The 25,607-nt window shown below is 37.8% G+C and overlaps 4 protein-coding genes and 1 non-coding gene across 6 annotated transcripts; 3 read left to right on the top strand and 2 right to left on the bottom strand.

Moving 5' to 3' along the window:
* Positions 1–945: 945 nt before the first annotated feature.
* On the top strand, positions 946–1,018 carry TRNAA-AGC (transfer RNA alanine (anticodon AGC)). Its single transcript has one exon. It is a non-coding gene; the product is annotated as a tRNA-Ala (tRNA).
* Positions 1,019–1,134: 116 nt separating this feature from the next.
* Positions 1,135–4,087, top strand: LOC149003522 (protein BUD31 homolog 2). Of its 2 annotated transcripts, XM_089137142.1 has the most exons (5): positions 1,135–1,458; positions 1,781–1,820; positions 2,339–2,440; positions 2,544–2,731; positions 3,740–4,087. In XM_089137142.1, the coding sequence occupies exons 3-5, from the start codon at positions 2,347–2,349 to the stop codon at positions 3,893–3,895; spliced, it is 438 nt and encodes a 145-aa protein (XP_088993268.1). In that variant the 5' UTR covers positions 1,135–1,458; positions 1,781–1,820; positions 2,339–2,346; the 3' UTR covers positions 3,896–4,087. The 2 variants fall into 2 exon arrangements, with proteins under 2 accessions (XP_088993268.1, XP_088993267.1); XM_089137141.1 differs by lacking the exon at positions 1,781–1,820.
* A 1,686-nt stretch (positions 4,088–5,773) lies between these two features.
* LOC149003521 (phospholipase A1-Igamma3, chloroplastic-like) lies at positions 5,774–8,105 on the top strand. Its single transcript, XM_089137144.1, has one exon. It carries the CDS (start codon positions 6,194–6,196, stop codon positions 7,709–7,711), a length of 1,518 nt encoding a protein of 505 aa, XP_088993270.1. The 5' UTR covers positions 5,774–6,193; the 3' UTR covers positions 7,712–8,105.
* Positions 8,106–11,128: 3,023 nt separating this feature from the next.
* Positions 11,129–14,322, bottom strand: SIG4 (sigma factor 4). Its single transcript, XM_089138876.1, has 5 exons — positions 13,696–14,322; positions 13,239–13,469; positions 13,027–13,167; positions 12,432–12,632; positions 11,129–11,713 (listed from the first exon to the last, which is right to left on the bottom strand). Exons 1-5 carry the CDS (start codon positions 14,200–14,202, stop codon positions 11,435–11,437), a joined length of 1,359 nt encoding a protein of 452 aa, XP_088995002.1. The 5' UTR covers positions 14,203–14,322; the 3' UTR covers positions 11,129–11,434.
* Positions 14,323–17,165: 2,843 nt separating this feature from the next.
* LOC149003519 (3'-5'-exoribonuclease family protein) lies at positions 17,166–25,591 on the bottom strand. Its single transcript, XM_089136748.1, has 8 exons — positions 24,584–25,591; positions 24,425–24,474; positions 24,263–24,332; positions 24,080–24,185; positions 20,803–20,869; positions 20,436–20,511; positions 19,129–19,427; positions 17,166–17,972 (listed from the first exon to the last, which is right to left on the bottom strand). Exons 1-8 carry the CDS (start codon positions 24,741–24,743, stop codon positions 17,889–17,891), a joined length of 912 nt encoding a protein of 303 aa, XP_088992874.1. The 5' UTR covers positions 24,744–25,591; the 3' UTR covers positions 17,166–17,888.
* Positions 25,592–25,607: the final 16 nt, after the last annotated feature.

Raw genomic sequence — 25,607 nt, 5'->3', positions numbered from 1 at the left:
TGCGAAGCAATTTTGCCCCTTTTCAATAGAGGAGCGAAAGGTTTAGACCTTAGAAAGTTAACGAATAGTGGTTCTTCTATGTAGATATGGCCTTCCTTAACCCCCCCCCCCCCCAAAAAAGGGGGGGGGGGGGGGGGGGGGGGGGGGGCCAACCTGCCAACCTGTAGCTAAACTATTTTGGTAACCACTATGATATTAGTAAAGCCACCTAACACAAGTTCAATTATATCTTGCATGCCTAACCCTTAATTAGACCACTGCAACCATGAGTTTTGGGTTCAAACCAAGCTTACTGTAAGAGAACCAAAAGGCTGAACTATGATTGCTATTTCTGTAGGTGATCAGCCACTGATGAACTGAAGATAAAATGGCAGATCATGATCTCTTCTCTATTAGGCCTAAGTGGTCTTTTATTTGTATGCATTTTCTTGTCGCATCTTATACATCCCTACAATGGTATAGTGATCTATAGACCCTAGAAGTCAAACATTGAAAGAAGTAACAAATCCCAAACTACAGGGTAAGGGTTGCTTGGAAAAATTGAAGAGGTGTTTGAAACATTATACTCTTCAGTTATTCTAGCAAAAATTGAATCATTATACTCTAATTGCATTTTTTTGAAATTTCAAGGTATGTCCCTGTTCAGAGCATAAAGTATCAAGAAGATTTTGACTGACTATTAACTCTGTGTTTTGTGTTTTCCTTCTGTCACCCTCCTGTAGGGTCTTTGGCTATTATTATCCAATTCCTACCTCACATTTACCCTTTACCCACAGAGCTGTTTCTGTGTGTGTTTTTCCCTTTTTTTTTGAAATTTCATAGTTATGCGTGTCTTTTTTTTTTTTGTAAAAGAGACAGAAAATTTTGTGTTTTATGTAAGAGGTGCGTGTGCTTGTGTACTTTATTTGCGAAGAAATATACTTTATAATTCATAAACCAACATGTGGGGATGTAGCTCAGATGGTAGAGCGCTCGTTTAGCATGCGAGAGGTTCGGGGATCGATACCCCGCATCTCCACGAAAGTTTATTTTGTTAATAGTCCGTTTTAACCTCGGACTGAACGAATGTAATACGTTAAAATGCTTGTATTTAAAAGGGCAATTTTGTCAAAACGGGGACAATTTGAGCCGCAAGGGAAGAAAACCAAAAATCTTCCGAAATACCAACTTTAACCCTAGCGGCCGAAGTCTCGTGAAGAACTTCACCGGTAAGGTTCTTCATTGTTCTTCGATTTCTCTCCCTTCAGCGATCGTCTTACTGTAATCAGCATTTTTTTTTCAAGCGAACGTTTAACCCTAACCCTAGCCCCTGCGAAAGGGATCCCTGTTCTTCATCTTTGCTATTTCTGTTGACCCAGCCCATCGGAAGAATCAGCTTGTTTCGACGTTCGTCTCGTCTTCATCTTCTTCGTCTCAGCATCTCCGGGTGGTGCAGTTGCGATAAGCCGAACCGTCAAGGTAAGAGAAATAGTACTCGGTTTTCCCCTTTTGAGTCTTCTAGATTCATAGTGTTCTTATTGTTTTCACCGAATAAACAACAGAATCACTGTCAATCGACTCAATCGAAGAATATTGATCTGTAAATCCGACACTACTCAGTTTGATATTGATTTTCAGTTATGCTTCCCCCTGTTTACTCTTACAGTCCACTGTGAACAATAATACAACTATTTGTCGAACTGTTCTCATGATTGCAATATATTTCGTATTATTTAGGGTTTTGCTCTCTGCGGTTCCGCAGTCGAGTATTAACAGTCTTAAGTGCTATTATAATTTGCAGTGCTCCACTTCCTCTACAGGCGAAACCCTACTTTAATCAGGTGTGACTTCTAATTTGAGCAACAACCTCCAGCACCAGCCCACTTGTTCGGCACGTTTTTCTTCTTGTTGTCGCTCGATTTCTTTCACTCTCTTTGTCTATAAACCCTGCCTCTCCCCTGACTGAATAGCATATGTTGCCGTTGATTTATGAATGATTTATCAATTGCTTGAAACTGCTCCCTGTCCCCATATGCTTCTCAGCGCCTTGCCACCATGAGATAAGCTCTGGTTTTTGTCTAATTCATGTTGATTTTGTAGTCCAAACAGTTCTTTGAAATATCAATAGTTCTTTCCACTTTGAAATTGACACACAGCGTGTCTTCCCTGAGAGTTAAACATGATTCAAATGTGTTGATAAAGTTCTTTTTTTCTTCCCTTTGTTCCTGCTGTTTGAAACTCCACAGGCCATTTTTCTGTGTATGGTATCCTTCAGTTAATTATTGAGGTTTCATTTAACATGAGTTACTTGCATAAGTCTTGTATGTAATACTATATGGCTGACTCCTTTAGAGTGCAGGTAAAAGAATGCCGAAGGTGAAGACAAACCGTTTGAAATACCCAAATGGATGGGAGTTGATTGAACCTACTCTACGTGAGCTCGAGGGTAAAATGAGAGAAGGTTTGTGTCTTTTAGGTTTGTTTAGCAAAAATTACTTCAGTTTATGAATCTCCAAATACTTGCTACTACTGTAATTGTGATTTTGTAATTTCTTGGATGACAGCTGAAAATGATCCACATGATGGTAAGAGAAAATGTGAAGCACTGTGGCCAATTTTCAAAATTGCACATCAGAAGAGTCGCTACATCTTTGATCTTTACTATCGCAGGAAGGAAATATCTAAGGAGCTCTACGAGTTCTGTTTGGATCAAGGCTATGCTGACCGTAATCTAATTGCAAAATGGAAGAAGGTTTGTTCTCTCATCTTTTTCTTGTAATAATGGTTTTTTTCTGTTGGAGAGTGAGGTGCAAGACATGTCAGTAGGCAGCTACACCCTGGTCCAACCAAGTAAGTGAGAAAGGAGAGCACCCAATTTCCATATGTTAAAGAGGTGGAGAAACTATTTAATTTGAATCTGATGTTTAGAATGGGAAGGACTTGTGAGGAGAAATAGAATTTTGAGGTCTGTTATGAAGGTGATGGGCAATCTGGTGCAAAGGACTGGAAAAATGGTAGTTGCAATAGGATTTCATGTTCATTGTGTAAATTTAAATTGCCAAGAAACATGATTAGTTCTTGAACCGAAGAAAAAAGGAATTAATGCTGAAGCTCATTTTAATACATGTGCTGGAGTTTAACTCTGTCTTGCTTGATTTGGATTTATATCTTTCTTTAGCTTATTATAACTGTATGTTTACGTATATACAATGAGGAGTTAGATGGGAAAAATAGTTTTGGATGGGATGAGATAAACCATCTCCAGATTTAGTTTCTTCACAGACTGAAATGGCTATTGCAAGACACTTTTATGGTTAGGTCACACAGCTTGTGAAACTGAACCACTGATCTCATAGACCTAAGCTGAATTCTCAACTTGAGACTTAGAATGTTAAGACTGCTGATGAATACCAGCTGCTCAAGATTTCGATGCCTTGCTTGCACCTCTACTTTCATTTGTTGCATGGTTGAGGAGAATGGCACCAGCTTGGCTGGAACTAACAATACAAAAGCTGAAAGATTGATATGAGCAAAGTTTAGGTCTTCCTTGGGGAAGTTCAGCAAAGCATAGGTTCACATTTAATGAGGAAAAATTTAAAGATCAAGGAAGGCACTGTTGGGTAACATAATGTGGTGTCAGTTCTTTGTTTTAATTGAGTATTTATGTCTTTCAGGTTCTTGTTTTCTGTTGCTCTGCAAATTTGACTTTGCATCTTAAATTTCATCAACTGATGTTTTTATTTATTTTTTTCAATTACAGTCAGGATACGAACGCCTTTGCTGCCTGCGATGCATACAGCCACGGGATCACAACTTCAACACCACTTGCGTGTGCAGAGTTCCAAAACATCTGAGGGAGGAGAAGGTCATAGAATGTGTGCACTGTGGTTGTGGGGGTTGCGCAAGTGGAGACTGATTCACCTCTATTTGTTCATGTATCAACCTGACAATTGGGGGAGCTTAATCTGACTTGGGTGACCGGATAGCTTGTTTCCTTCTTAACTAAATGAAAACAATGGGTTCACCCTGGATCCCTGGGATGTAATTTTATATGTATCAAACCCACATTGTTTCTAATGTAACCTCTTAGACTGCTCATTTCTAGAAATCTCGATGACGCTAGACTGGCTTTTAATCTTGAATGCATGGAAGAAGAAGCAACCAAGCTTAGTCATCAGATAAACCCAACACTATGTTACTCTAATCAAATGGAGCATTGGAAGCATTTTGGATTAAAATCAATGGTGATGGTTCTCTCCTTTCTGATGATGTGCTGGTTTTGAAGGCACTGGAAGAGACTCTCAGGGTCGATCCAAATCTTGTCTTCATAGGGTTGTGGCTCTCAACCAAAGCCTCCAGGGGGAGAAAGGCGACTTAGGGTTTGTGGCTCAGTCCTAACAACCGGCATTTCCTCAAAGCTAAGTCCTCACTAGGAAAATTAAGTTTATCATTCAGGACATCTAAGATCTTGTACCTATCTGCTGAAGCTAGGTTCTTTCACACTCTAAGTGAAGGATACTCTATGGTAGATGTATCGGCTAATAATGCATCAAGAGACCAAAGCTGTTTGTTTTGTGAAAATCAACCTCTTTGGGTAACTTCTATATTAACAATCCAAGCATTTTGAAGGAAAATGTTTTTAGGGTTAGCTAGGCAATTACCAAACCAAAATGGGTTTGGCCTTGCTACGCTACATGCTAGCCCATATAACTTGTAGGCTTAGGGTAGGCACTCAACTAACAATGATGAGTTGGGCCTTGCTATATGCTTCATTTCAGCCCATATTAGTGCCTTGTTTAATCAATAAATTATTTGTATCATAAAATTCAAAGATATTAGATATGCAACTTTTTTTTTCTTTCTGATGACCTATTAAATATGCAAGTTGTAAAGTCTACTACTGTAATAAGGGTCTTATAGTTAAAAGCAAATTAGCATGTGGGTATAGAGATAAGAACACTCAAAGCGGCAAGAAAGCAAGAGGACCTTCTTTTCTTTATCTAAAGAACCTCAATTTCAACCATGAAAATCATGTGCAGAATTTAATTATTCTTCACAAAGTGGAAGATGGAAAGTAGAAAAACCACTTCAAGTTCTGAACTCATCATTCAAGCAGCCTAGAAAAACCACACCTTAGGGGGCTGACTTTGTATTGCATATTAAATTTTCTTTACAAATCTTACCTAAGAGATTTTTTCAATAGAACTTTACTCACACACATGAGACCTACCTAGAGGGGTTGGTGGAAGGGACCCATTAGGGATTGAATACAAAGAAAATAGAATAGATTCTATTCATTCCATCATCATATGTGTGATGGTATTTGGTTTCTCTCATTAGAGAGGATCTCCTAATGGATGTCTAATGAGTTATACAATCATATGACATGTAATATTCTAACCCAAAAATACTCATTGGATTTATTCTAAATTTTTTATCTAAATATTTCATTAAATCTTATAACTCATTGGGCACTCACTGAGAAAACATCTTCAACAAGATTATTCAAACATTAACTCTACGTTGTGGGTTCCACAAATCCCAAAGTATCTTCCTATGGTCATTCTTCAACTTGCAATGAAGGCGTCCCACCTTTGCCAAGAAAATATCAACTTTTTATTTAGTTAGTGGGTTGGGGGAGGGGCAATTGGGCAAAAGGACAAAGGTGTTTTCTTCTACATCCTTCCTCTATCATATTGATTGATAAAGAGTTCGGATGCTTCTCTACTGGTGTGTTTTTCTCATGCTTCTTCATCATATATTAAGAGGAGTTCTTGTGGGGGTTTCGTCTTTGATTTTTCTTGTTGCATCTTAATGTGTGGTGGAGAATATGAGCATTGATATCTCATCTTGAGAGTTGGTACAAATAAGTTTTAGAATATTAATGGTAAGAGTTGGTACAAAAATGTAGTTATTAATGGTTTCTTCTTTGGGTAGAAAAAAAATTAATGGTTTTCATCGTATAAAAAGCCTTCTCGTGGAGCTTGTAAGATAGATGCTCCCTTCAACATAAGCTGCAAGCCTGCAACCTTAAAACCCACCACATAGCTCAACCCCTTTCATTAGCAAGTTACAGTTGTGTCTCTCTCCATCTGATCCTCCTGGGTCTCTCTGTGTATAGTGTAGGGCATATATATCACACTCTGCCTTTTTGTGATCTGTATTTTTATAGAGCTTAAAAATCTTTAGTTGTCAAAGCAAGGCAACAACTCTTATGGCTTCTTTCTTCTTGTACTGTAACCATCCAAAATACAAGCAACCAAGTGCTTTTCAAGGTTGTATGCCCAGATGGAATCTGAGCAGAACCTCAAGAACAATCATTTCTCACAAGCCCATTTCACCAAACCCATCTTCAGTTTCTGCAAGATGCAGATGTGTTTCAAGGTTAATCTCAACTTCAACTGCAGAAGAGAATCTGATCTCAGAAGATCAAGAAACACCACCACTCAGAGAGGTTTGGAAGGAAATCCATGGTTGTAATGACTGGGAAGGATTGTTAGACCCCATGAATCCAATCCTCAGGAAAGAAATTATTCGCTATGGTGAATTTGCACAAGCCTGTTATGATTCTTTCGATTTGGACCCTCGTTCGAAGTATTGTGGAACCTGCAAGTACCAAGCTGCCCATTTCTTTGAAAAGCTTGAAATGGCAGATCGAGGTTACCAATTAAGTAGATATCTCTATGCAACATCAAATATCAACCTTCCAAACTTCTTCCAGAAATCAAAGATGAGTAGCATTTGGAGCCCTCATGCAAATTTTATGGGCTATGTAGCAGTTTCAACAGACGAAGAAGAGATCAAACGATTAGGAAGAAGAGACATCGTTATAGCATGGAGAGGCACAGTCACATACCTTGAATGGATTGCAGATCTTAAAGATATTCTCCATCCAGCAGGTTTCACTGATGATTCATCCATTAAAATCGAGTCAGGCTTCTTTGATCTCTACACCAAGAAAGAACAAGACTGCAAATACTGTTCTTTCTCTGCTAGAGAACAAGTATTAGCAGAAGTGAAACGCTTGGTTGAGAGATATAAAAGAGAAGAGTTAAGCATTACAATCACAGGCCATAGCCTTGGAGCAGCACTAGCCCTGTTAAGTGCTTATGATATTGCAGAGATGAAAGTGAACATTAGACACGAAAGTGAAAACCAGAGTAAAATCCCTGTGTCTGTTTTCTCCTTTGGAGGTCCTCGAGTGGGTAATCTTAAGTTCAAGGAACGCTGTGATGGGCTTGGAGTTAAAGTTATGAGAGTGATTAATGTTCATGATAAGGTTCCTACAGTACCAGGGATCATTGCAAATGAGAAGTTTCAGCATCAAAAATACATTGAAGATGTGATTGATTTCCCATGGAGCTATGCTCATGTGGGTGTTGAGTTTGCATTGGATCATAAAAATTCTCCTTTTCTGAAACCCACTGGTGATCTGGGTTGTGCTCATAATCTGGAAGCTTATCTACACCTTGTGGATGGATATCATGGCAAGGGACTCAGGTTTTGCTTGGCAACCAAGAGAGATATAGCACTCATCAACAAGAGCAGTGATTTTTTAAGAGATGATTTCCATGTGCCACCTTATTGGCGTCAAGATGAGAATAAGGGAATGGTGAGAAGCGCCGATGGCCGGTGGATCTTGCCGGAGAGACCAAGGATGGAGGGTCACCCACCTGACACTGCACATCACCTTGAACAGGTGCTTAAGCTTGTGAATTCACCTTCAAAGTGACTCAATTTACTGTGATTCTTCATATTCTACAAATAAAGTGGGTTATTCAGTTTCTAATTGGTTTATTTCAGCAAAAGGTGGGTTCTGAGCAGGTCAAGAAAATGTAAATTGCTGGTTCTTGATCCTGCCAGACTTTTTTTTTTCTTTCATAATTGTTAGGGGTAATCTGGGTATATCACTTGTTTAGTTGGTTTGCTACTGAACCGGTTGGTTCACTTACATGTATAAAGGCATGTGGGCTGGTTCGTTTCATTGTATGCAAAACACGAGATTTGAGTTCTGTGTTTTTGGGGTTTATGAGTTCTATCTCTCTGTTTGTTCATGGCTGCTTCGGTTTCTCTTCTTCCTGCTTTGGTGCTTCGTTCTTGAAGGATCTTAAAGGAGATATCATAGGGCTTTTGATCGGCATGGTGAGAGGGAGACTTATGGTGATTTGGGCTCATTTGGTTGCCATATACGGTGACTTCTGTATCTCTCTTGTTTCCCCTAAATTCTGTAATTTCCAATTATAGTGGATCGGACTCTATCCAGGAGTCCGGAGATGTAGGTTCGAAAGAACCAAACTCCGTCATCAATCGTGTCTCATTTGTGTTTTAATTTCTTGAAAATTTATTAACAACCGAATAGATTAAGGTTGCATTTTCTTGTTTTAATTTGGTAAATGGTATCTCTTAATCACCATTTTCAATCATAACTTAGAAATTGGAATATCAATAATCAAAGGAGGGGATGATGAGGTAGTGGCGACTTTTCGCCCTTTGCTATGCAACGTTCGGATTTGTAAGTTTGACATTTACAAGCATTAGCCTTGTGGACTACTAGCGCAAGCAGCGGCACCATCAGCGTAGCTCCACCGAAAGCCTAATATAATCTATAAAAGTCGATAGTTATTCCAAACTCAAGCCAAAGAGTACACAACCACCCACTACGAAAAAAAAAGATAACTAGAGAGATTCAAACATGGTTGCAATAGACCACCACCCAGATGGTTTATCCTGCCAGACTTGTTTAACACGTAATCAGTATTTTTCAAGCTCATTGAAGACATTATATCTACAGAGAACAATAATGATAAAATTATAACAACAATAACTTTGTTTTCTATCATTCATTGTGGATTCCAATGATTCACAAAAGAAGAGATGCCTTGTAAGATTGTACAATTACAGAGGCCGTAATGAAAAGTGGGTGTGCCAGATTTTAGCCCCACTGCCTTTCATTAATACACATGAAATGCAAGGCTTGCTGCTATCCATTCAAAGGTTTTTTTTTTTTTTTTCTTCTTTCATTACTGATTTTTTTTTTTGTTTTTTTGATTACCCAACTTTCATTACTGATTAAAAACAAGAAACATGTGCCTCATTATGGCTGAGGGTTAGGTTCAGCTGTTGCTACCAATATTCCTTGTACCCGACTTATCAAAAAAGTTGAGTAGTGTTGGGAATTTATAATTACAAAAAATTACATGGGTTAATTTGGATTTACTATCTATCAAGTCAGTTATTTGATGGATAGGCCAGTTGTTTTTGAGAGGGCTAAAGAAGCTAGGGGTGATTGCTTCGTCATTGATTCAGACTTCCTGAATTTGCTCTGTTATTCAAAGTTTCTTTGTTGCTTTGCATTTGTTCATCACCACTCAATAAGATAGCAACTTGATTGCTATCTTCTACTCAAAAAAAAACTTTGATTGCTTTCTCAGTAATATCCCTTTGGAGTGGGGACTGAAATTACCCCATTCTCTCACATCATTGTCTAATTTTTCTTGGGAATTTGCTTTCGTGGTGCACAATAATGAGATAGCAACATTGAAGTCGAACTTTTTCTTTTTGTTTGAATTCACAACTTTGAATCTAATCAGGGTTGTCATGAGTCATAATCTTTTGACTAGTCTGAAAGATGTAACATAACTCTTAGAGTTTTACCACCAAAGAGTTAATACACTTAGTAATGACAACACATCTTAGTGAAGGGATCAATGTTCAGATTCTCTACCCTTGCATCTTCGCTCCCCTCACATTTCTCCACTACATATCAGGGGTGAAATATATGTAAGATGCATTTCCAACTCTTATTCAATTTATCAGTATTCAAAAGTGGGCCCCACAAAGTACGAGAAAAACACAGACCTCTATCTTCACGAATTAAATTTTCAGGCTCTCCATTTTTCTGGTGGTATATATAATAGCCTCCACCCAATCTATATAAAATCGTGACTTCCAAAAGAAAGAAATTTTTAGTGGCTTCTCTAATCATCATTAAAATCGGTGGTGTAACTCTCATCATCACGGAAAAGAAATCTGGGTCCTCCAATTGGATGCCATGAAATGGTGTTCCACTTAAAGACAACGATATGATCATTTAATGGAAAAAAGAGAAAGAATGCTGCTGTACCTTTCCTTAATAACTCAAATAATCACATTTTCCAAGGAACCTTTTCCTTAATTTTATTAATAACTAACCTAATGTGCGCATATACTGGGTTAAGAATTGGTTAATCAGATTTAGTGATTGTTGATCAATAAAAATTTATAGGCTTCAATGGATATCTGGGTCCACTGAAGTCTATAGATAGTAGTAATGGGCTGTTGAAACTAATACTTTTATAGCCTAGTGGATTTAATCAAGACAATAAACAATTAATGGATAAACTTTAGGAGGTTTATTTTCTAGCTGATTATACAAAACATGTAACTAACTGAAAGATCTCATACAATCACTGGACATATTTTCTTCACTATAATTAAAAAATCCTTTAATCAAAAATTAATTGATGTAATCAAGTCAGTCAAGTTTATCCTCAACTCTTAATTATAAATTAATTGATGTAATCAAGCCAGTCAACTTTTTCCTCACCACCCTTTTCTCAGAAGAACAAAATAATAAGATCAATCAGCAATGACTTTCTAACTATAGGGCTTCGTTTAGGCACAAAGCTGAGAATTGAATTTTTTTACCACACATTAGGGGTGGAGCTTACATCTAAATGCTAGCAAAATAATCAAAAGTGAGACCCTAGTGACCCCCACGTAAATCTCACTCACAAACCTTTACCCTAATGAGTAGAGGACCCAGACTCCATAAGTCCAAAGGTTGAGTAGGGAAGCGGGTACAGAAGGACGGAACGTCAAACTTAAGACATCTTGATCTTACTGTCTTTACATAAAAGACTACCATCACTATACCAGAAACACATCCACATACCTTAATTAGATCTTAGTGACTTTTAAGTCAACTAAAATTATTCTATCACCTTAAACCATATTGATAACTCATAAGAAAGATAGAAAGCAATGAATACATTATCAGGGGAAGGCCCCAGAAATGCATTGCAAACCTCAAATCAGTCAATACAGAGATCGCTTTCTAATTAATTCCAAATCTCAAATCCTATCTATTTCTCTTGGATTGTGTGCACAATAAATTTTGTGATGATTCTTTCATTTGGTTTAAGTGACCACCAACACCTAGGCTAAGCTGAACCACAAAATCTGAGTTCAGGGGCTGATGGAAAGGTGACCTAGCTTGAATAATAATGATGCACTGCTTTTCTGGCATGTTTACTGTCAAGAAGCATGAGGAAAAGAATCAATGAAGCTTTATGGAGATTTTCAAATTGAAACCAACTATGGGTATGAAAGAGAGTAGGAATTTGTAATTTGGTCCTGTTTACTCATTCTTTCTCTGTTTTCTTTACATTTTGTTTGAACAAAGAAAAAAGAGATCCTACTTTATATACACTCTAAGATTGTCAATTGTACTCAACTGCTGTAACTTTGTTAATGCAATACCATTGATCTGCCGAACTCTCTCCCTCGAAAGGTTTACCAGTCTTCCAATCTCCTCAAATGATCGAGGTCTCTCTCCATTGAGACCAAAGTGTAGTCTCAAGATACATGCTTCTCTATCATCAAGTGTCCTGAGCAGCTTCTCTAAATCTTGCTTCATTAGCTGTTTACTTACCATTACTTCTGGTCTTGTTTCCTCTGGCCCTGAGATGATCTCCTGTGATGAATTCACAGTAACACAAATTAAAAAGCTAAATTGATCTTCTACAGTTTTGAGTATGCATCCATAGCCTGTTTTTGATCAACATAAAGCCTTAAAGAAAAGACTTAAGTATGAATGCAGCATGATCCTGATATAACACAATTGAGTGTACCCTGAGTGGTTTACACACAAATTAAAGAGAAATATTTACACTGGACAAGGCAGAAAGAACTGACAGGGGTTTAGTGATATAGTGTCTGGAAATTAAGAGGCTCACAACCATCAAATGATGCTACTTTTGATGATTCTCCTAAAATAACCACTGGAGCTGATAATACATGCACTCTTCGACATGAAATCCCTTCCCTCCCCCACTCAAAACAATGTTCATGATTTCCTAAAAGAAAACAATAAACCAGAACTAGTAAAAACTAGCTTCGACCTTCAGATTATTATAGCTCTTCCAGCTCGGCCTTTAGTGCTTAGTTCTTTTTTCTTTTCTGCTTTTTGGTTAGGGCCTTGTTGGCTTGTGTAGGGTTTCGCCCTTTGCTTTATAAGTTGTACTTTTCCTCCCCTCCTCCCCCCCCCCCCCCCCCCCCCCCCCAAAAAAAAAAAAATACCGTTCGCTTCATGTTGATCTTTCCATGGAGACGTCATCAAAAAACAGTTTATTTTGCTCATCATTAGTGAAGCAAGAAACAGTTAGAGGAAATAAGTAATGCAAGATATACACCTGTAGTTGCAAGGAGCCTTGGTTGCTCAATGTTCTCTCTGCAGAGATTGGAGGTCTATTTCTCTCACATATGAGCCTTACACTTGAAACATCAATATTCACCAGTTCAGCAATCTCATCATAGGTAGGCAACCGCCTTAATCTTGTGCTTAAGACAGTGTTGGCCTCAGCAATCTTTGCAACCATTGCAGACATGCTCCCCTGCACAAGATAAACTAACCATACATTCACTAATTAACAGACTAGGCACCATTTAATCTTGCAACCATATAATAAATCTAGTTGATCCATGGGATAATAATCATAATTAGAACTCATGAACTAATTTTCTTGCTAAACCTTTGTTCAAAAATGAAACCAATGACCCACATTCAAAGCCTTTCTAAGTGAGGGACAGAGTAGTAGCATATGTGTTACAAACTGCTGGAACTGGATTGCTTCTTTCTTTTACTGATAATAGGTCATGAGGTAGTTGACAATTTCCTATGCTATGAACCAATGCAGTAATGGCCAAATTCGGAATGCTATATAAAAACCCAAACTAAGAACATGCAACAACTTGGGAAGATAAAGCTTGGTAGATGCAGTGTCATACCGGTAGTCTGATAATTCTGGACTTGTTTGCTATAGCCTTGATAATGGCTTGTTTGATCCACCAGTAAACATATGTTGAGAGCTTATATCCTTTTTCTGGATCAAACCTCTTTACCCCTTGAAGAAGTCCAATGCTTCCCTCCTGTAAGGATGAAAAATCAGTATTAAACTGCTTTGAGATTCATAAGAGACATGTATACAAGTGATTGGAACCTGAATCAGATCTTGTAAGCTTAACCCTTTGCCTTGGTAACTTTTAGCTATATAGGAAATGAGTCTCCTGTAGCTTGAGATGATCCTTTCTGTTGACTCTCTTTCTCTACAAAGAATCTCGTCTACATTCCTTCTCTCCATCCCTACTGCTTGAGCCCACTGTGATGTGGGTGTTTCACCCTCTCCTCTTTCTTCAATTCTCCTTCTAGCTGCTTCTAACCTTGCACCCTCCTGTTATAGAATTTTAAGACCCAGCTTTAACCCTAAGATTCAATTTCATAATTTGAACACTGAGATGAATACCAGAAAATTGGGATTTCGCAACATGTAGGACATTCTGTTCAGTTCCTTTCCAGGAATTTAAAATGAAACCTGGTTTTCAGTAGAATGTTTGGAAGGGGTTTAGGAAGAAGAAGAGTAAAACCATTAAATTAAAAATAATAAGTAGAAATAATACCCTGAGGTGTGAAGAGAACTCGGCTTCTTCTCTCTTTGTTAGAAACTTTGAATGCGAAGGCCTAAAAAAGTTATGTTCCCTTTCTCCATGGTTTACAGTATCAGAAATTTCTGACATTTTCTTGCGTTTCCTCCTTCTCTTCTTCTTCTGGGTTCCCTTTCTATTCCAGAGCTCTGATAACCAATCAATCTCGCATTGGGAGCCATTTTCTCCACCAATGATGAACTCACCCAAAACTGAAGCTGAAGTAACATCATCTCTAGCAGCCTCCACGGCAGTATTTGCAAGAGCTACTGCTTCAGCTGCAGCTGTAACTGTTGCAGTGTCTTCAAAGACTAAACCCAGACCAAGCTTAGCGAATGAAGAAGAAGAAGAGAAGGATAATGGCTGAGAAGGAGATTGAACTGGTTGTTGTAATGTTCGAAGTGATGATTTAGGTGGTACAGGGTGGAGTGAAATTGTGGGGAGATTTGGAGAGTGGTTTGAGCAGGAACACATAGTTGCCATAGAAAACAGGAATAAGAAATGTCTTGGATTTGGGTTTTGTTCAGTGCCATTGAAGATGAGCAGAGGAGATATTTTGTTGAATTTCAAGATATTTTAGCATGAAATAAAACAGAAATACTACACTCTTTGGTTTGGATTTTGTTTTTTATTATCATTATTATTATCTTTTTTGGAAGTTTAGGATTCTGTTTGTGGGCACAGAAGACAGTTTTCTTTTAAAAAATTTCTCGTCAGATAGAGACAATTCTCATGGGTTTTTTTTATTTTGTGCATGGGAGAAGATAAGAGACTGGAGGAGCTCCTCCATCCTCCTCCACATATGTGGATGACATGGAATCATACTATAGATTTAATTGAGATGGGTGTTAATATGATTTAATTGAGTTGGCAACTGATTGACAATGTAAGACTCGTTTGATAATTCACTGAAAAAAAAAATTGATTGGCTTTTTATTCAAGAAATTAAAAAAAAAAAAAACCAAAACAGAACCTTTTGTCTCAAGTGATTTTGAAATAAATTAAAAATAAATAAATAAAAAACTAACTGCTCTTAAAAAAACAGTTTTGATATAACTATTGTAGTTGCGACTATTTCTCAAAGTAAATGTTAAATGCAGCATAAATTTAAGTAAAATAAAGTAAAGAGGACGTTTGATTGAAATTTGATATTCTAAACATAGATTTTTTTTTTTTGCAGGATCTAAACATAATAACCTAACGATTTTCTTTTTGCATCAAAAAACAAATTTTATCAAATGTAAAAAAAATGTTTCTGCTTCTAAAAATAATTAAAACTATGTGCATGATCGTTTTCAAGCAAACTATTTCTATTCAAACTTAGCTTCAGGAGTTACTGCTCACTTTAACCTCAAGTTGCCCATATGAGATCCAAAATCTGTTTCATTCTTTGTCGAATTATATCATTTGGATCTTTAACCAGCCAATCCTACCAGTTTGTTAATGGAAATTTCTTTAAAAAAAAAATAATCTGAAATAGATATAAAAAAAGTACCCTAACACTTTGACTCTGCAACTGATAAGAACATGATCTTTCTGTTGACTTGTCTGAGCAGTTCAGAATTTTAAGAGCCTACTTAGTGGATCCAACAGTCCTAATTTAATTTTAAATGTACTTTCAAAGACAAATGCAAATCACTCCTTTATGTTTCAGGAAAAGGTTCAGAATCACACCATTGTACAGCTGAAATTACCTAAACTAATTTTGCTGCATCTACACCTCACTCCCAATTATCTTGGTATCTTCTTGTAATGGATTACAATGCCCAACGTGTCACTGCACAAGTGTCACGTTCATCTGAATCCCATCACTGGAATTTACAACAAAATGCCAAGTCTTATAAGTTGCGGTGGTAGATTAGCCAATGGGTGAAGATCAAACGTATCTACTAGTATCTAAGGGTTTCTAATGAGTGAATGGATAGGCTATGTTTCTTTTATAGCTTAGTTAAGCAAATTAATCCATTTCCGACACCAACTAATGAACTCTATATCTTTTTTTCTTTTTCTTTTTATGAATAAAAAATATATTAAACAAAAGAAATCAAGAGAACAAGGACTTTAAGCAAAAGGCCGAAAATGAGAATTAAGACCCCAGGAGACAACAATGAGCATGTTCCTTGGGGTATCATCAATAGGGGGATTGGAAATAACTATCAACCTAGAATAAACATCAAAATAGATAGCATTCCAAATCCTCTCAATAGAACGGGATTTGAAATTATATCTCCTCATATTGCGCTCACACCGTAAGTGATGGATCAAGGCACAGTAGACTAGCTTACCAATTCGATGCAAATTGAGGAACCTAAAAAATTTCTCAAAATCCAAGACCAATCTTGAAAGAACCCATAAGATCATCTCGAGCAGGGCCAATGGAAGCAAGGGCTTTTCCCGAGAGATCTAGAGAAGGGGCAATTCAATGAAGAAAATGGGTGCTCAAGGGAGAATCTCTTCATCCATCTAGTTAAAGGATGCACTTAAGGTTAAAAAGTATGAAGGCCAATTAATGAAAGAAATGTTAATTTGGCTTTAGGTTGAGGGCTTGCCAAAGGGTAAGGAATAGCGGAGAATAAAGCCTTTGAACCAAAACAAGGGGGGGCAAGGAGGCTTAGGGCTATGGGATCAGATGAGGTTCAAAGCATAGTTGAAGAGGTAGTAACGAATGTAAATTATGGTGAAGAGAATCTTTTAAGGTGGAGGAGGGAGCTGAAACAGTTATGAAAAGAGTGCTCTAGACTTTGACATCAAGAGAATGGGGGACTTAGGGATTTGCCCCGCACAACTGTAACACGAGAATAGGGGAGAGGATGCCATCCAGGCAACGAGATCCATTAGAAATGACGTTGTCAGACACTAGAGGTGGTTTTAAAAGGATATTGAGAGAATACAATCAAGCCAACAGTACTGGGGACCAAAGATTAATGGAATTTGACGGCTCTTCTATTTTCATCCTAACAAGTCACTCCTTTATGTTTCAAATAAAGGTGGAGGAATCGGAGCTATGGAAGTGGAATACCTCATGGAATTTTACGGCATCTGATTTCTACTCCCAGTTATCTTGAGAATTTTCTTGTAATGGACCCAAGAGGCCGATTGGAGCACGGCACTAGGGACACATCCATCTGAGAATCCAAGTCACTGAGACTTGGAACAGATTGCCAGGTCCTATCCTAGGATAGAATCATGTTTCTTTGCCAACAATTTTCTAAATTAGTATTTAGACTCATTCCAGACACCAACTAATGAACTCTATATCTTTAGTTTCCTCCAATTCCTCAATTCAATAATAGAAATCTATTGGTGTCCCAAGAATCCAATTATGAAGGTAATCGGTTAGCAGAAGAAAAAAAAGACTTGAGACAAAGGAAATGCACCAAGATTTGATTCTATCTGTTAAATATGTTATCATACAAAAACAATACTAATAATAAGATTTATAGTAACGAGATATTAGATGTGAAATTAGCTTAGCAACTACCATTCCCATAGAGTATTCATGAATCATCACAAATTGAATGGATAGCAACAATAGTGTGAATGCAAAAATGCAATCCATCCTCCCTTGCCAATAATTACAACTACCACCACATACAACATGAATGCCTAGTGCAAAAAATCAAAACTGTGTATAATTCTTTCAACTTAGACAAATTCAAATTGGGCCAGCCAAGGGCAACCGCATATCCCTACCTTGACCTAAAATGGAAAGTAAAAAAGAATAGATAAATCCAGAATAGATCTGCTCACTTGCTCTTCTATACCACTTGGCTAAGTCTCTTGGCACCAAACTTTGGAGCCTTGATTAAGATTTCACAATTAGGAAAGAAAAGAATCATTGCAAAGGATAACTAACAAAAATAACAGGAGAGGAAATTTAATTTTCAAAACCTTTTCCAGAATTCATATAAACATTAAGCGTGGCGTTATTTCGTTTCCTGTAATTCCATTCGTGTACCGAAAATGAACGCTAAGACTTTGAATAAATCTCACCTCGCCTGTTTGCAAACCAGAGGAGTACCGTGTGCAACTTAACTCTAAGCAAACCTTGTAACATTGAAAATTGTAAAAGATAAAAATATTGAAAAGATGATAGAATGAACAGATAATTTAGGAAAGAATTGAATCCTCCAAATACCAAAGCTGCTGGGGCAAAAGCTTCTCCAAACCTAGTCGACTTCCATATCGGAAACAGCTTCATTGAGAATTTTTTGGAGTTCCTTCACTCGATGCCTTGTAAGTGCAATGCAGTCCTACAAAGATTGAACAAGTTGCAACCAACAGATATATTAGTTTCCCATGCAATATGGTTATATTGAACTCTAGTAAAGCAATTCACAAGGTTCTTTACTTGAGAACTAGCTGTTCCATGGAAACTACCAATGGCAACTACTGTACTAACTAGACAGGTTCTTCCCCCCCCCCCCCCCCTCTCCAAAATAAATAAATATATAAATTTAACCATCCTAGACAACATCTGCTTTGGAACCAGGGAAACTCAAAGTCACAAAACAATCCTAGTCTTTCTCAGGATGACATGAGGATGCAATGAACAAATCTTGGTACTCCCCCCCCCCCCCCAACCAAATGAAACTGGAATTACAAACCCAACCATTTTGTTTCCTAATTTGCAGTTGGGAATGAGAATTTGGAGCCAAAACATACACCTTTGATAATTAGCAGAGAGCTGACAGATAAATACAAACTGAAGATTTGATAATTTCCATTCATAAAAACATATAGGTTAGGCTATAGGCCATGACAAATATGGATGAAAAAAAAATAAAAATAGATTTGTCAAACATACACTTCGGATAATCCCGGGCTGGAACTCAAAACTACCAATTGAAAGAGTTAAATACGCATGTATTTAACGCTCCTACTTAAACACACTAGAATATCCCACATTCCCGAGTCATACCCTAATTCTAAGCCCACCAAAGTGTCCAGTTACAATGAAATCCACTTGAACCAAAGGCCTAACCTGAGGCAGCTTACACTAAACTTAGCCAATTCATGTAATTTGGCTGTATTAACTTCAGCCCACTTCTCCAATTCTGAGGGGCACTGAGTAGAAGTGATGAATTATTCTAAAGAGCTGAGAATTACAATTCAATCATTCTCTTAAATTTTTAAAAATCATGCATAATATATTTGTGGGCTTAAATGGGGTGAATTTCATTATTTTCAGTTAAACATAAGGAATACAAATAAATAAATAAATGAAACAAAATGCTTTTCATCAACCAAAGGAAAGGAAAAGGGAAGGAGATGCAAATAGTGCACCCATAGGCAATTCCAAAACTCTTGAAAAATGAAGCTAGAATTACAATCATCTGAAATTTGGCAAAGTTATTAACTTTGGACCAAATGTGATGCAAGTTTAGGTTGGGAGAAAATCTAACAAACCTGAACAGCAGACATATAGGCCAAAACTGAACCCCCTGGCTTGTAAAGAGACACAAGCCGGCTGGATGAATCCAACACCACTGTCACGAGAGTTTCCATGACAGACTCTTCCTCTGCAGTAGGGTCTGCCAAGATGTACTTCTTGTGCAGAATGCATGTCAAAGAAAATGGAACGCAGCTCAGAGTAAGCTTCCTCTTCTCTTTAATAACTGGATCTATGGCTAGGTGGCCATCCACATCTGCCTTGGATACAGTGACTACCCTTCCATCTTCATTGATGGAAACAGCTGGTATTTGTACTGCAGGAGAAAAAAGTGTTATATAAATCATACAGTTCTCTGCAAAGTAAAGCAACAGTTAAGTGATTTGAATCATCACTTTAGGAGACAAGCTGCAGTCGATCATCGGTTCACCCAATCCACCAAACAAAAGCTTATGAAGCATGGCTTAAAACATATACCAAATCCACAAAGTTCCCTCGTTACTAGGTACTAATAATAAGAGATGGCATGTGCCTCTCACATGTTGAAGAGATTCTAGCGAATGAAAAGCTTCCTACATTCCAATTGAATCGCAAATGCAATCCTACTAGTATTGCATTTAATAAACAACTAGCAATTGGGTAGCCATGATTACAAAAAATCCAGGGACACCATCAACTATTACATGGGTGGACTGTGTTTATAGATATCCACATGAACAAATAGTGGATGAATAGTGGATTATGAAGAAATTTTCCATGAAATAAAAACAGTCAGTCAAGTTATCCCCAGTTCCTGAAAATGCCACTCACCAAAGGAATATACCAATATCACCAAATCATCCAACATTGAAACAACGGGTTCTACCAATTGCTACATGATAGAAACCCTAACCAAAACCCAGACATACAGGCAACTCATTGCCAATGAGGAAAAAATTATAAAGATACAAACAGTAAAAACTCCAAAGATCAGAGTTCCACCCAAAGAAAACTTATTAGTAGCCCCTCATCCATTTTATTTCCTCCTTTCATGATTACTGCAAAATGAATCTAAGGGTGCTGGGTTGACTCTATCATGGGTCTAATTGTACTGAAAAATGCATTGCATAAAGAGTGTGCAGTGAAGCCATTTGATTCCCATCATGCACAGTTAAAGATAAGAATAAACTCCGATTCTCAATGAAATATATCTAAAGTTTTCATAACCTGGAAGTTACTCTTGCCATGCATACATTGTAATCATAGATAAGGGGAATCCTGGGAAAAGAAATCAAAACAGAGAAAAGCAATAGAAAAATAGACAAAGCAAAGCAACAGCTCTTACAATGAGAGAAGGCTGCAACAGCTGAAAGTAATGCAGCATCAAAAAGAGCACCATCTGCATCCAGACAGTAAATGTCCTGCAAGATAATGTTTCATTGTCATCCAAAACAAAGGAAATAAATAGGAAAACCTTTTTTTAAGCTTCACAAGTTAGGGGTTCGTAATAGCGTCTATACCCCCAATATAAGGTACAAAACTTTACCAGCTTAGTTAGCTGGCATCTTCAATTTCACAATTTATTGGGTGAAAGGAAGATCCAAAGAAACAGTTTTCAAGTTGAAGAATAAGAATATAACTCAAACAAGGAAGACACTGAAGCGATGCTTGATGAATAGGAAATAAAGAATGCACGTACAAGAACCCATTACCAGGTATGCCATCCAAGCAGCCTTGCCAGTGGTTAGAGACAGTTCCTTTAAATTGATCATTCCAGAACTGCAAAGCAATAACTAGTCTGTCAAAGAAATGACTAGAACAGAAGTTAACTAGCAGGGTAAACTTTCTAAACTGTATCTTCACATAAAATGGAACATCAAAAGAAAAATGTCATAAAACGTAGTAAGTATAAGAAAACATATGCTTGAACCAAAAAAAGAGAGAGAAAATATCTGCTTTAGTTGGCTATGATATACCCTTTAGATACCAAATAATCCTTTGATGGTCTGGTTTTTCATTACTCCTTTTCTCATGATAACTGAAACTAAATCAGCTAAAGATGAGACAAGATGAAGAGAGAATATCTTCCAGCCTGAAGATTCAAGGTAGATCGTTGCTTAGAATGGCATTTGAAAGCCGATATTTCCACTTAGATGCTTCCACCATCCCAACTAAACACACAGGTTTCTCAGATCAGCATCTTAGATCCCATCTTTCGATATGCTACCATTAGTTACCTTAACCATTGATGGATTATGAATCTTAGAACAAAGAAAGAAAAAAAACTGCTGTACTTTTTGTAGTTTTTCACCGTAAAACCTCTATTTTCCCCCAATCAACCCAACCTGTTGGCAACTCCGTAGATTCCATTTATATAGTTCTTTCATGTACCATTATTTTGCACTGGAGTTGTGCAGAACCAGAATATCCTGAACACATAAATTTAATTTCTCTGGTTTCAATTGTTCAGGCCTCCCCTTGGATTTGTATTACTACTTCTGTATAATGGTTGGACTATAACTGTCAAAAAGTTAGAAAAAGGGAACATCGCATCGTGCATCAAGGCATACACCAAGGGATCCACAGTCAATGCAATAGCGTAAACCAAAATTGACCTCTCAAAAGCAAACCAGCTGTAACTAAAAACTATTAGCTCCCAATGCACAAGGCTCCCACCACATTGTAGTTCAGTTGGCCCTAGTGGAACAACCTTTACCATTGCACCAATCCCAACCTCAAATTGTCACCCCAAAGTACACTCAGATAGGTCCCCCCCCCCCAAAAAAAAAAAAAAAAAGAGGTTTCCTTGTGCCACTGTCAATAAACGGCACATAAAAAAAAGTTTCAACTCTTCTAGTCACCTTATCAATGCTTTGACAGAGAGACTGGATGCCCACTTCCAGACTCTAACCCATTTCCACTTGGTCACAATGAAGCAACTTTTACCATTGCACCAATTCCACTCTCAGATTGTCATCCCCCAAATACACTGAAAAAGGCTCACAGTTCAAGCCCCTCACTACCCCCCCCCCCCCCCGGCCCTGAAAAGAAAAAAATGAAGGCTCCTCAGTGCCACCGACAATGATGCCACGTGAAGCACTTTTCAACTCTTCTAGTCAATTTATTATGCAAAATAACAATTATAGCCACAAAGGCAGATCTTCCCGTTAGAAAAGCCAAACCAGTGCACTGGTTCTCTATTTTCTTCATCTTAGTATATTTTGCTACTACTTATTGTTCAACCTAATTAATACCCTTCATTTCCAAGCCCCATTCAGACATCATCATATTCCCAAGCTTTCTCAGTTTACATGTACATGCAGTTAATATTGCATGACTTTGCAAGCATATCCATGATCCTTCATGCAGCACAAGTTCCATTCATATATGAATCATTCTGTTGAGGTCTATATTCAGTTTGTTTTCCCACCTACTCTCAAGGAAAATTCTTAATGTTGCTGGACTACTATTTTTAGCTCAAAGGGTCACATCTGATCAAGAAAATAACACCAAAAAAGAAAAATAACAAAAAATTTATTTCCCAAATTTGCAGGTGGTTTGACATGTGAAAAATTGAAGCTGAAAACTGACTGGCTGGAAATCCATCTTCGTTACTCCAGCTTGTGGAAGTTTGGAATACTGCAAAAATAATATTGCTTGGGTGGTCCTAAGATGTTTGTCGAATGATTAACAAAGAAAGGTCTCAATCTGTACACTTTGTCATATATCATTCAAAGGACCATACTAATGGGTAAGCATAACTCCAACAACTCCCGCTGAAGTATCAAGACCTCAAGAAGCCAAGTAAGAATTGATCATTGAGCTATAAGCAACAACAGCAATCTCCAGGAGCAACAACTAAACTCAATGGGAATTATATACTTGCTCAAGTGACATGGAAGCCAAAAGCCTAACTCTTCATCATGTGTCAACCGCCTCGGTTTTCAAAGAATAGGGACTTAGGTTTCTAGAACTTAGAATTTGCTTTTATTGGTTTATTCTTGGAAGTCTTATGTTGTAATGACTCCTCATTACTTTGGCTTAAACTAGACAAATGGTTGAAACAGGACCTAAAACTGGATCAATTGTTAAAACCAATCCTGAAAAGTCCTAGAATTCCCATCCAATTCGTTAGCAGCTTAAGCTAAACTCATACCAGGCTAGCCTAGTCTAGACCTGTGTACCCCTGCGAATTGCTCCTCTCTTCTTCTTCACAAGATCCATGTCCTCCATACACTTCATCCTTGTTGAGGCATTCCCTAAATGACCATCTAAGTTTTATTTTCACAAAAACTTCTCCTCATTAACATTTGGACCACCTCTCAAAATTATTCATCACGTTTTCAGAACAGCACCTTTGAGAAGCTACACTAATCAAATTAACTAGTCTCCTGATAAATGTTTAGCCTGTTGGTTAATACTCCATTAAATTACACACTACTTATTGCTACTAAACCCCACCTACTTTCAGTAATTGGATTCACTAAAAAACAAAGTTTTTAGCTTCCTCTTATTTGTGCGACACTCTTGGCCTAATGTAAAACATGCTATTTTAATGACAGCTGTTACTTCTCTCAACTCCAAGTACTTGTGAATCTCGTACTCACTTTTGTCAAGATTCCTAGACTCCAATTTTAACTAGGTAAATCATCTTCAAGAGTGATGAATTCCTTGGCAGTAATCAGAAATAGCACAAAAGTTTCGGCCACCATCGGCATCAACCTGGAGCAGTGAATAGCACAGACCTTACCTTTTGCCTGCTATGCTAATACAACCAGGCAACTATGTAAGAGGTTGATCCCAATGCTGGTCCTAAAATGATAGATATCAGACACATAATGAAAGAAGTATTGGGTTAAAATTACCAACGCAATGCAAATAATGAAACTGCTATATCTATCATTAATCCAGACAAGGATGCATGGCCAAATCTTGACAGTACCAGAGGTAAGCACAAATAAATACCAAAGAATAAATAACTTAACATGCCTTGATATAGCATCAGACAACTGCTTCGCAATGACTGGTGCCACCTCTGCGGGCCTTCCAGGCCTAACAAATGGAGAGCATATGGGAGGCATGTGGAAATCAATAGCTGCAACGAAAATCACTTAAGAAACATGCAGAGAAAGAATGAGCCAGATAATAAAAGTAAAGTGTAAGACGATCAACCTACGCAGCCCTCATCTGGTGATTCCAATGAAGGGGTCATTATTTCCATTTTGATAGCAGCCAACATGGTCTGCCGAAGAAGTAAGAAACTTCAATAAAACCGACACTAATGATAATAACCCATGAAGTTCGCATCACAACAAAAAAAGATAAATCACTCACTGTGTGACCTATCTTTGCCAATGCAGACCCATCAGCAGATGAAACCGCCCCTGAAATAAAGGATTAAGGGTATCCATATTGAGCAAACAATCTTCGTTTAAAGTGAAGCAGAAAAGGATACTGGATTGAAGAGGAAGAAAAAAAAGATTTCTAACAAACCAAGAGACACAGTAGATTCACGAGCTCTTCCAAGTGGCCTTGCATCAGGGCGAATGGACTCGAGGAGATGACGTTCATGGAATCGAAGTGGGAAGAGACGCCTGAAGGCGTCCACTTCCATTTCTCCTTCCAAGTCTCCTGAAGCACCTGACGAAGCCATTCTCCTTCGCTTTCCTTCTTGTTCGAGCTTTCTTCTCTGCGACAGACAGAGAAAGCTACAATGGCGAACGGTAAATAGAACCTGAATTACAGAGCCTTTGGCTCCTCGAGGTAAGGGTTTCTTTCGTTTTTAATCGTCTGAATGTTTTTTATCTGAAACGTCTCAAGTGATCAACTGTGTAATGTCAAGCGGTCGGGTCATTTTGGTCCGTTCGATCCTTAATCATTTTTTCGCCCATTTAACCGATCTGATATCGCTGGTCTGGTTATGAACTGGACCGGATTGGGTTGGACCAGCCTAAACCCTAAGCCTACTCAAGGGACCTAAACCCAAGCTTTACTCAGCCCTACCAAGTACCTAGTCTTAGGGATAAAAGACCCAAATCTTACCTGCCAGGTTCTTCTAAGCCAATTTCTCATAATTTCTCATACTTTACCATGCAAACAAGTCCGAATCCTCTATCCATCAGCATAGAGTTGGGTAATTTTCTCTAACTTTTTTACCACAAATTTAAGAAAAAACCCACCAGAAAGCCCACCTTTGATTTGTCTTATCAGAATTCAAAAATGATCGTTTTCTTAATATGCAGTAGGAAAGTGTGAAAAAAGCACAAAACTCTACCTTAGCACGTAAAGAATCCCAGCTCAAATGCAACCACTCGACAATGTACAATGCCTATAGTCTACACGCCCACTCAGTATTTTTCTAGATGCTTAATTCAAGGCCATAAACCCAAACACTTCAGTGAAGAACCAGCAATTAAAGGGGAATCAGCATCTGTGAAGATGAAATCTTTGCCCTTCCTCCAAGGTGACTCTTTCAAGTCTCCTTCTAGACCATCATTACCGCTTCAGATCTGCTTCA

This window comes from Hakea prostrata, chromosome 10 (genome assembly GCF_041222555.1).
Source record: "Hakea prostrata isolate BN-2017 chromosome 10, UWA_Hpros_2, whole genome shotgun sequence".
In the NCBI taxonomy this organism is placed as follows: Eukaryota; Viridiplantae; Streptophyta; class Magnoliopsida; order Proteales; family Proteaceae; genus Hakea; species Hakea prostrata.
Note: the sequence above shows the minus strand (reverse complement) of the source record. Positions and strands in the feature narration are given on the sequence as shown.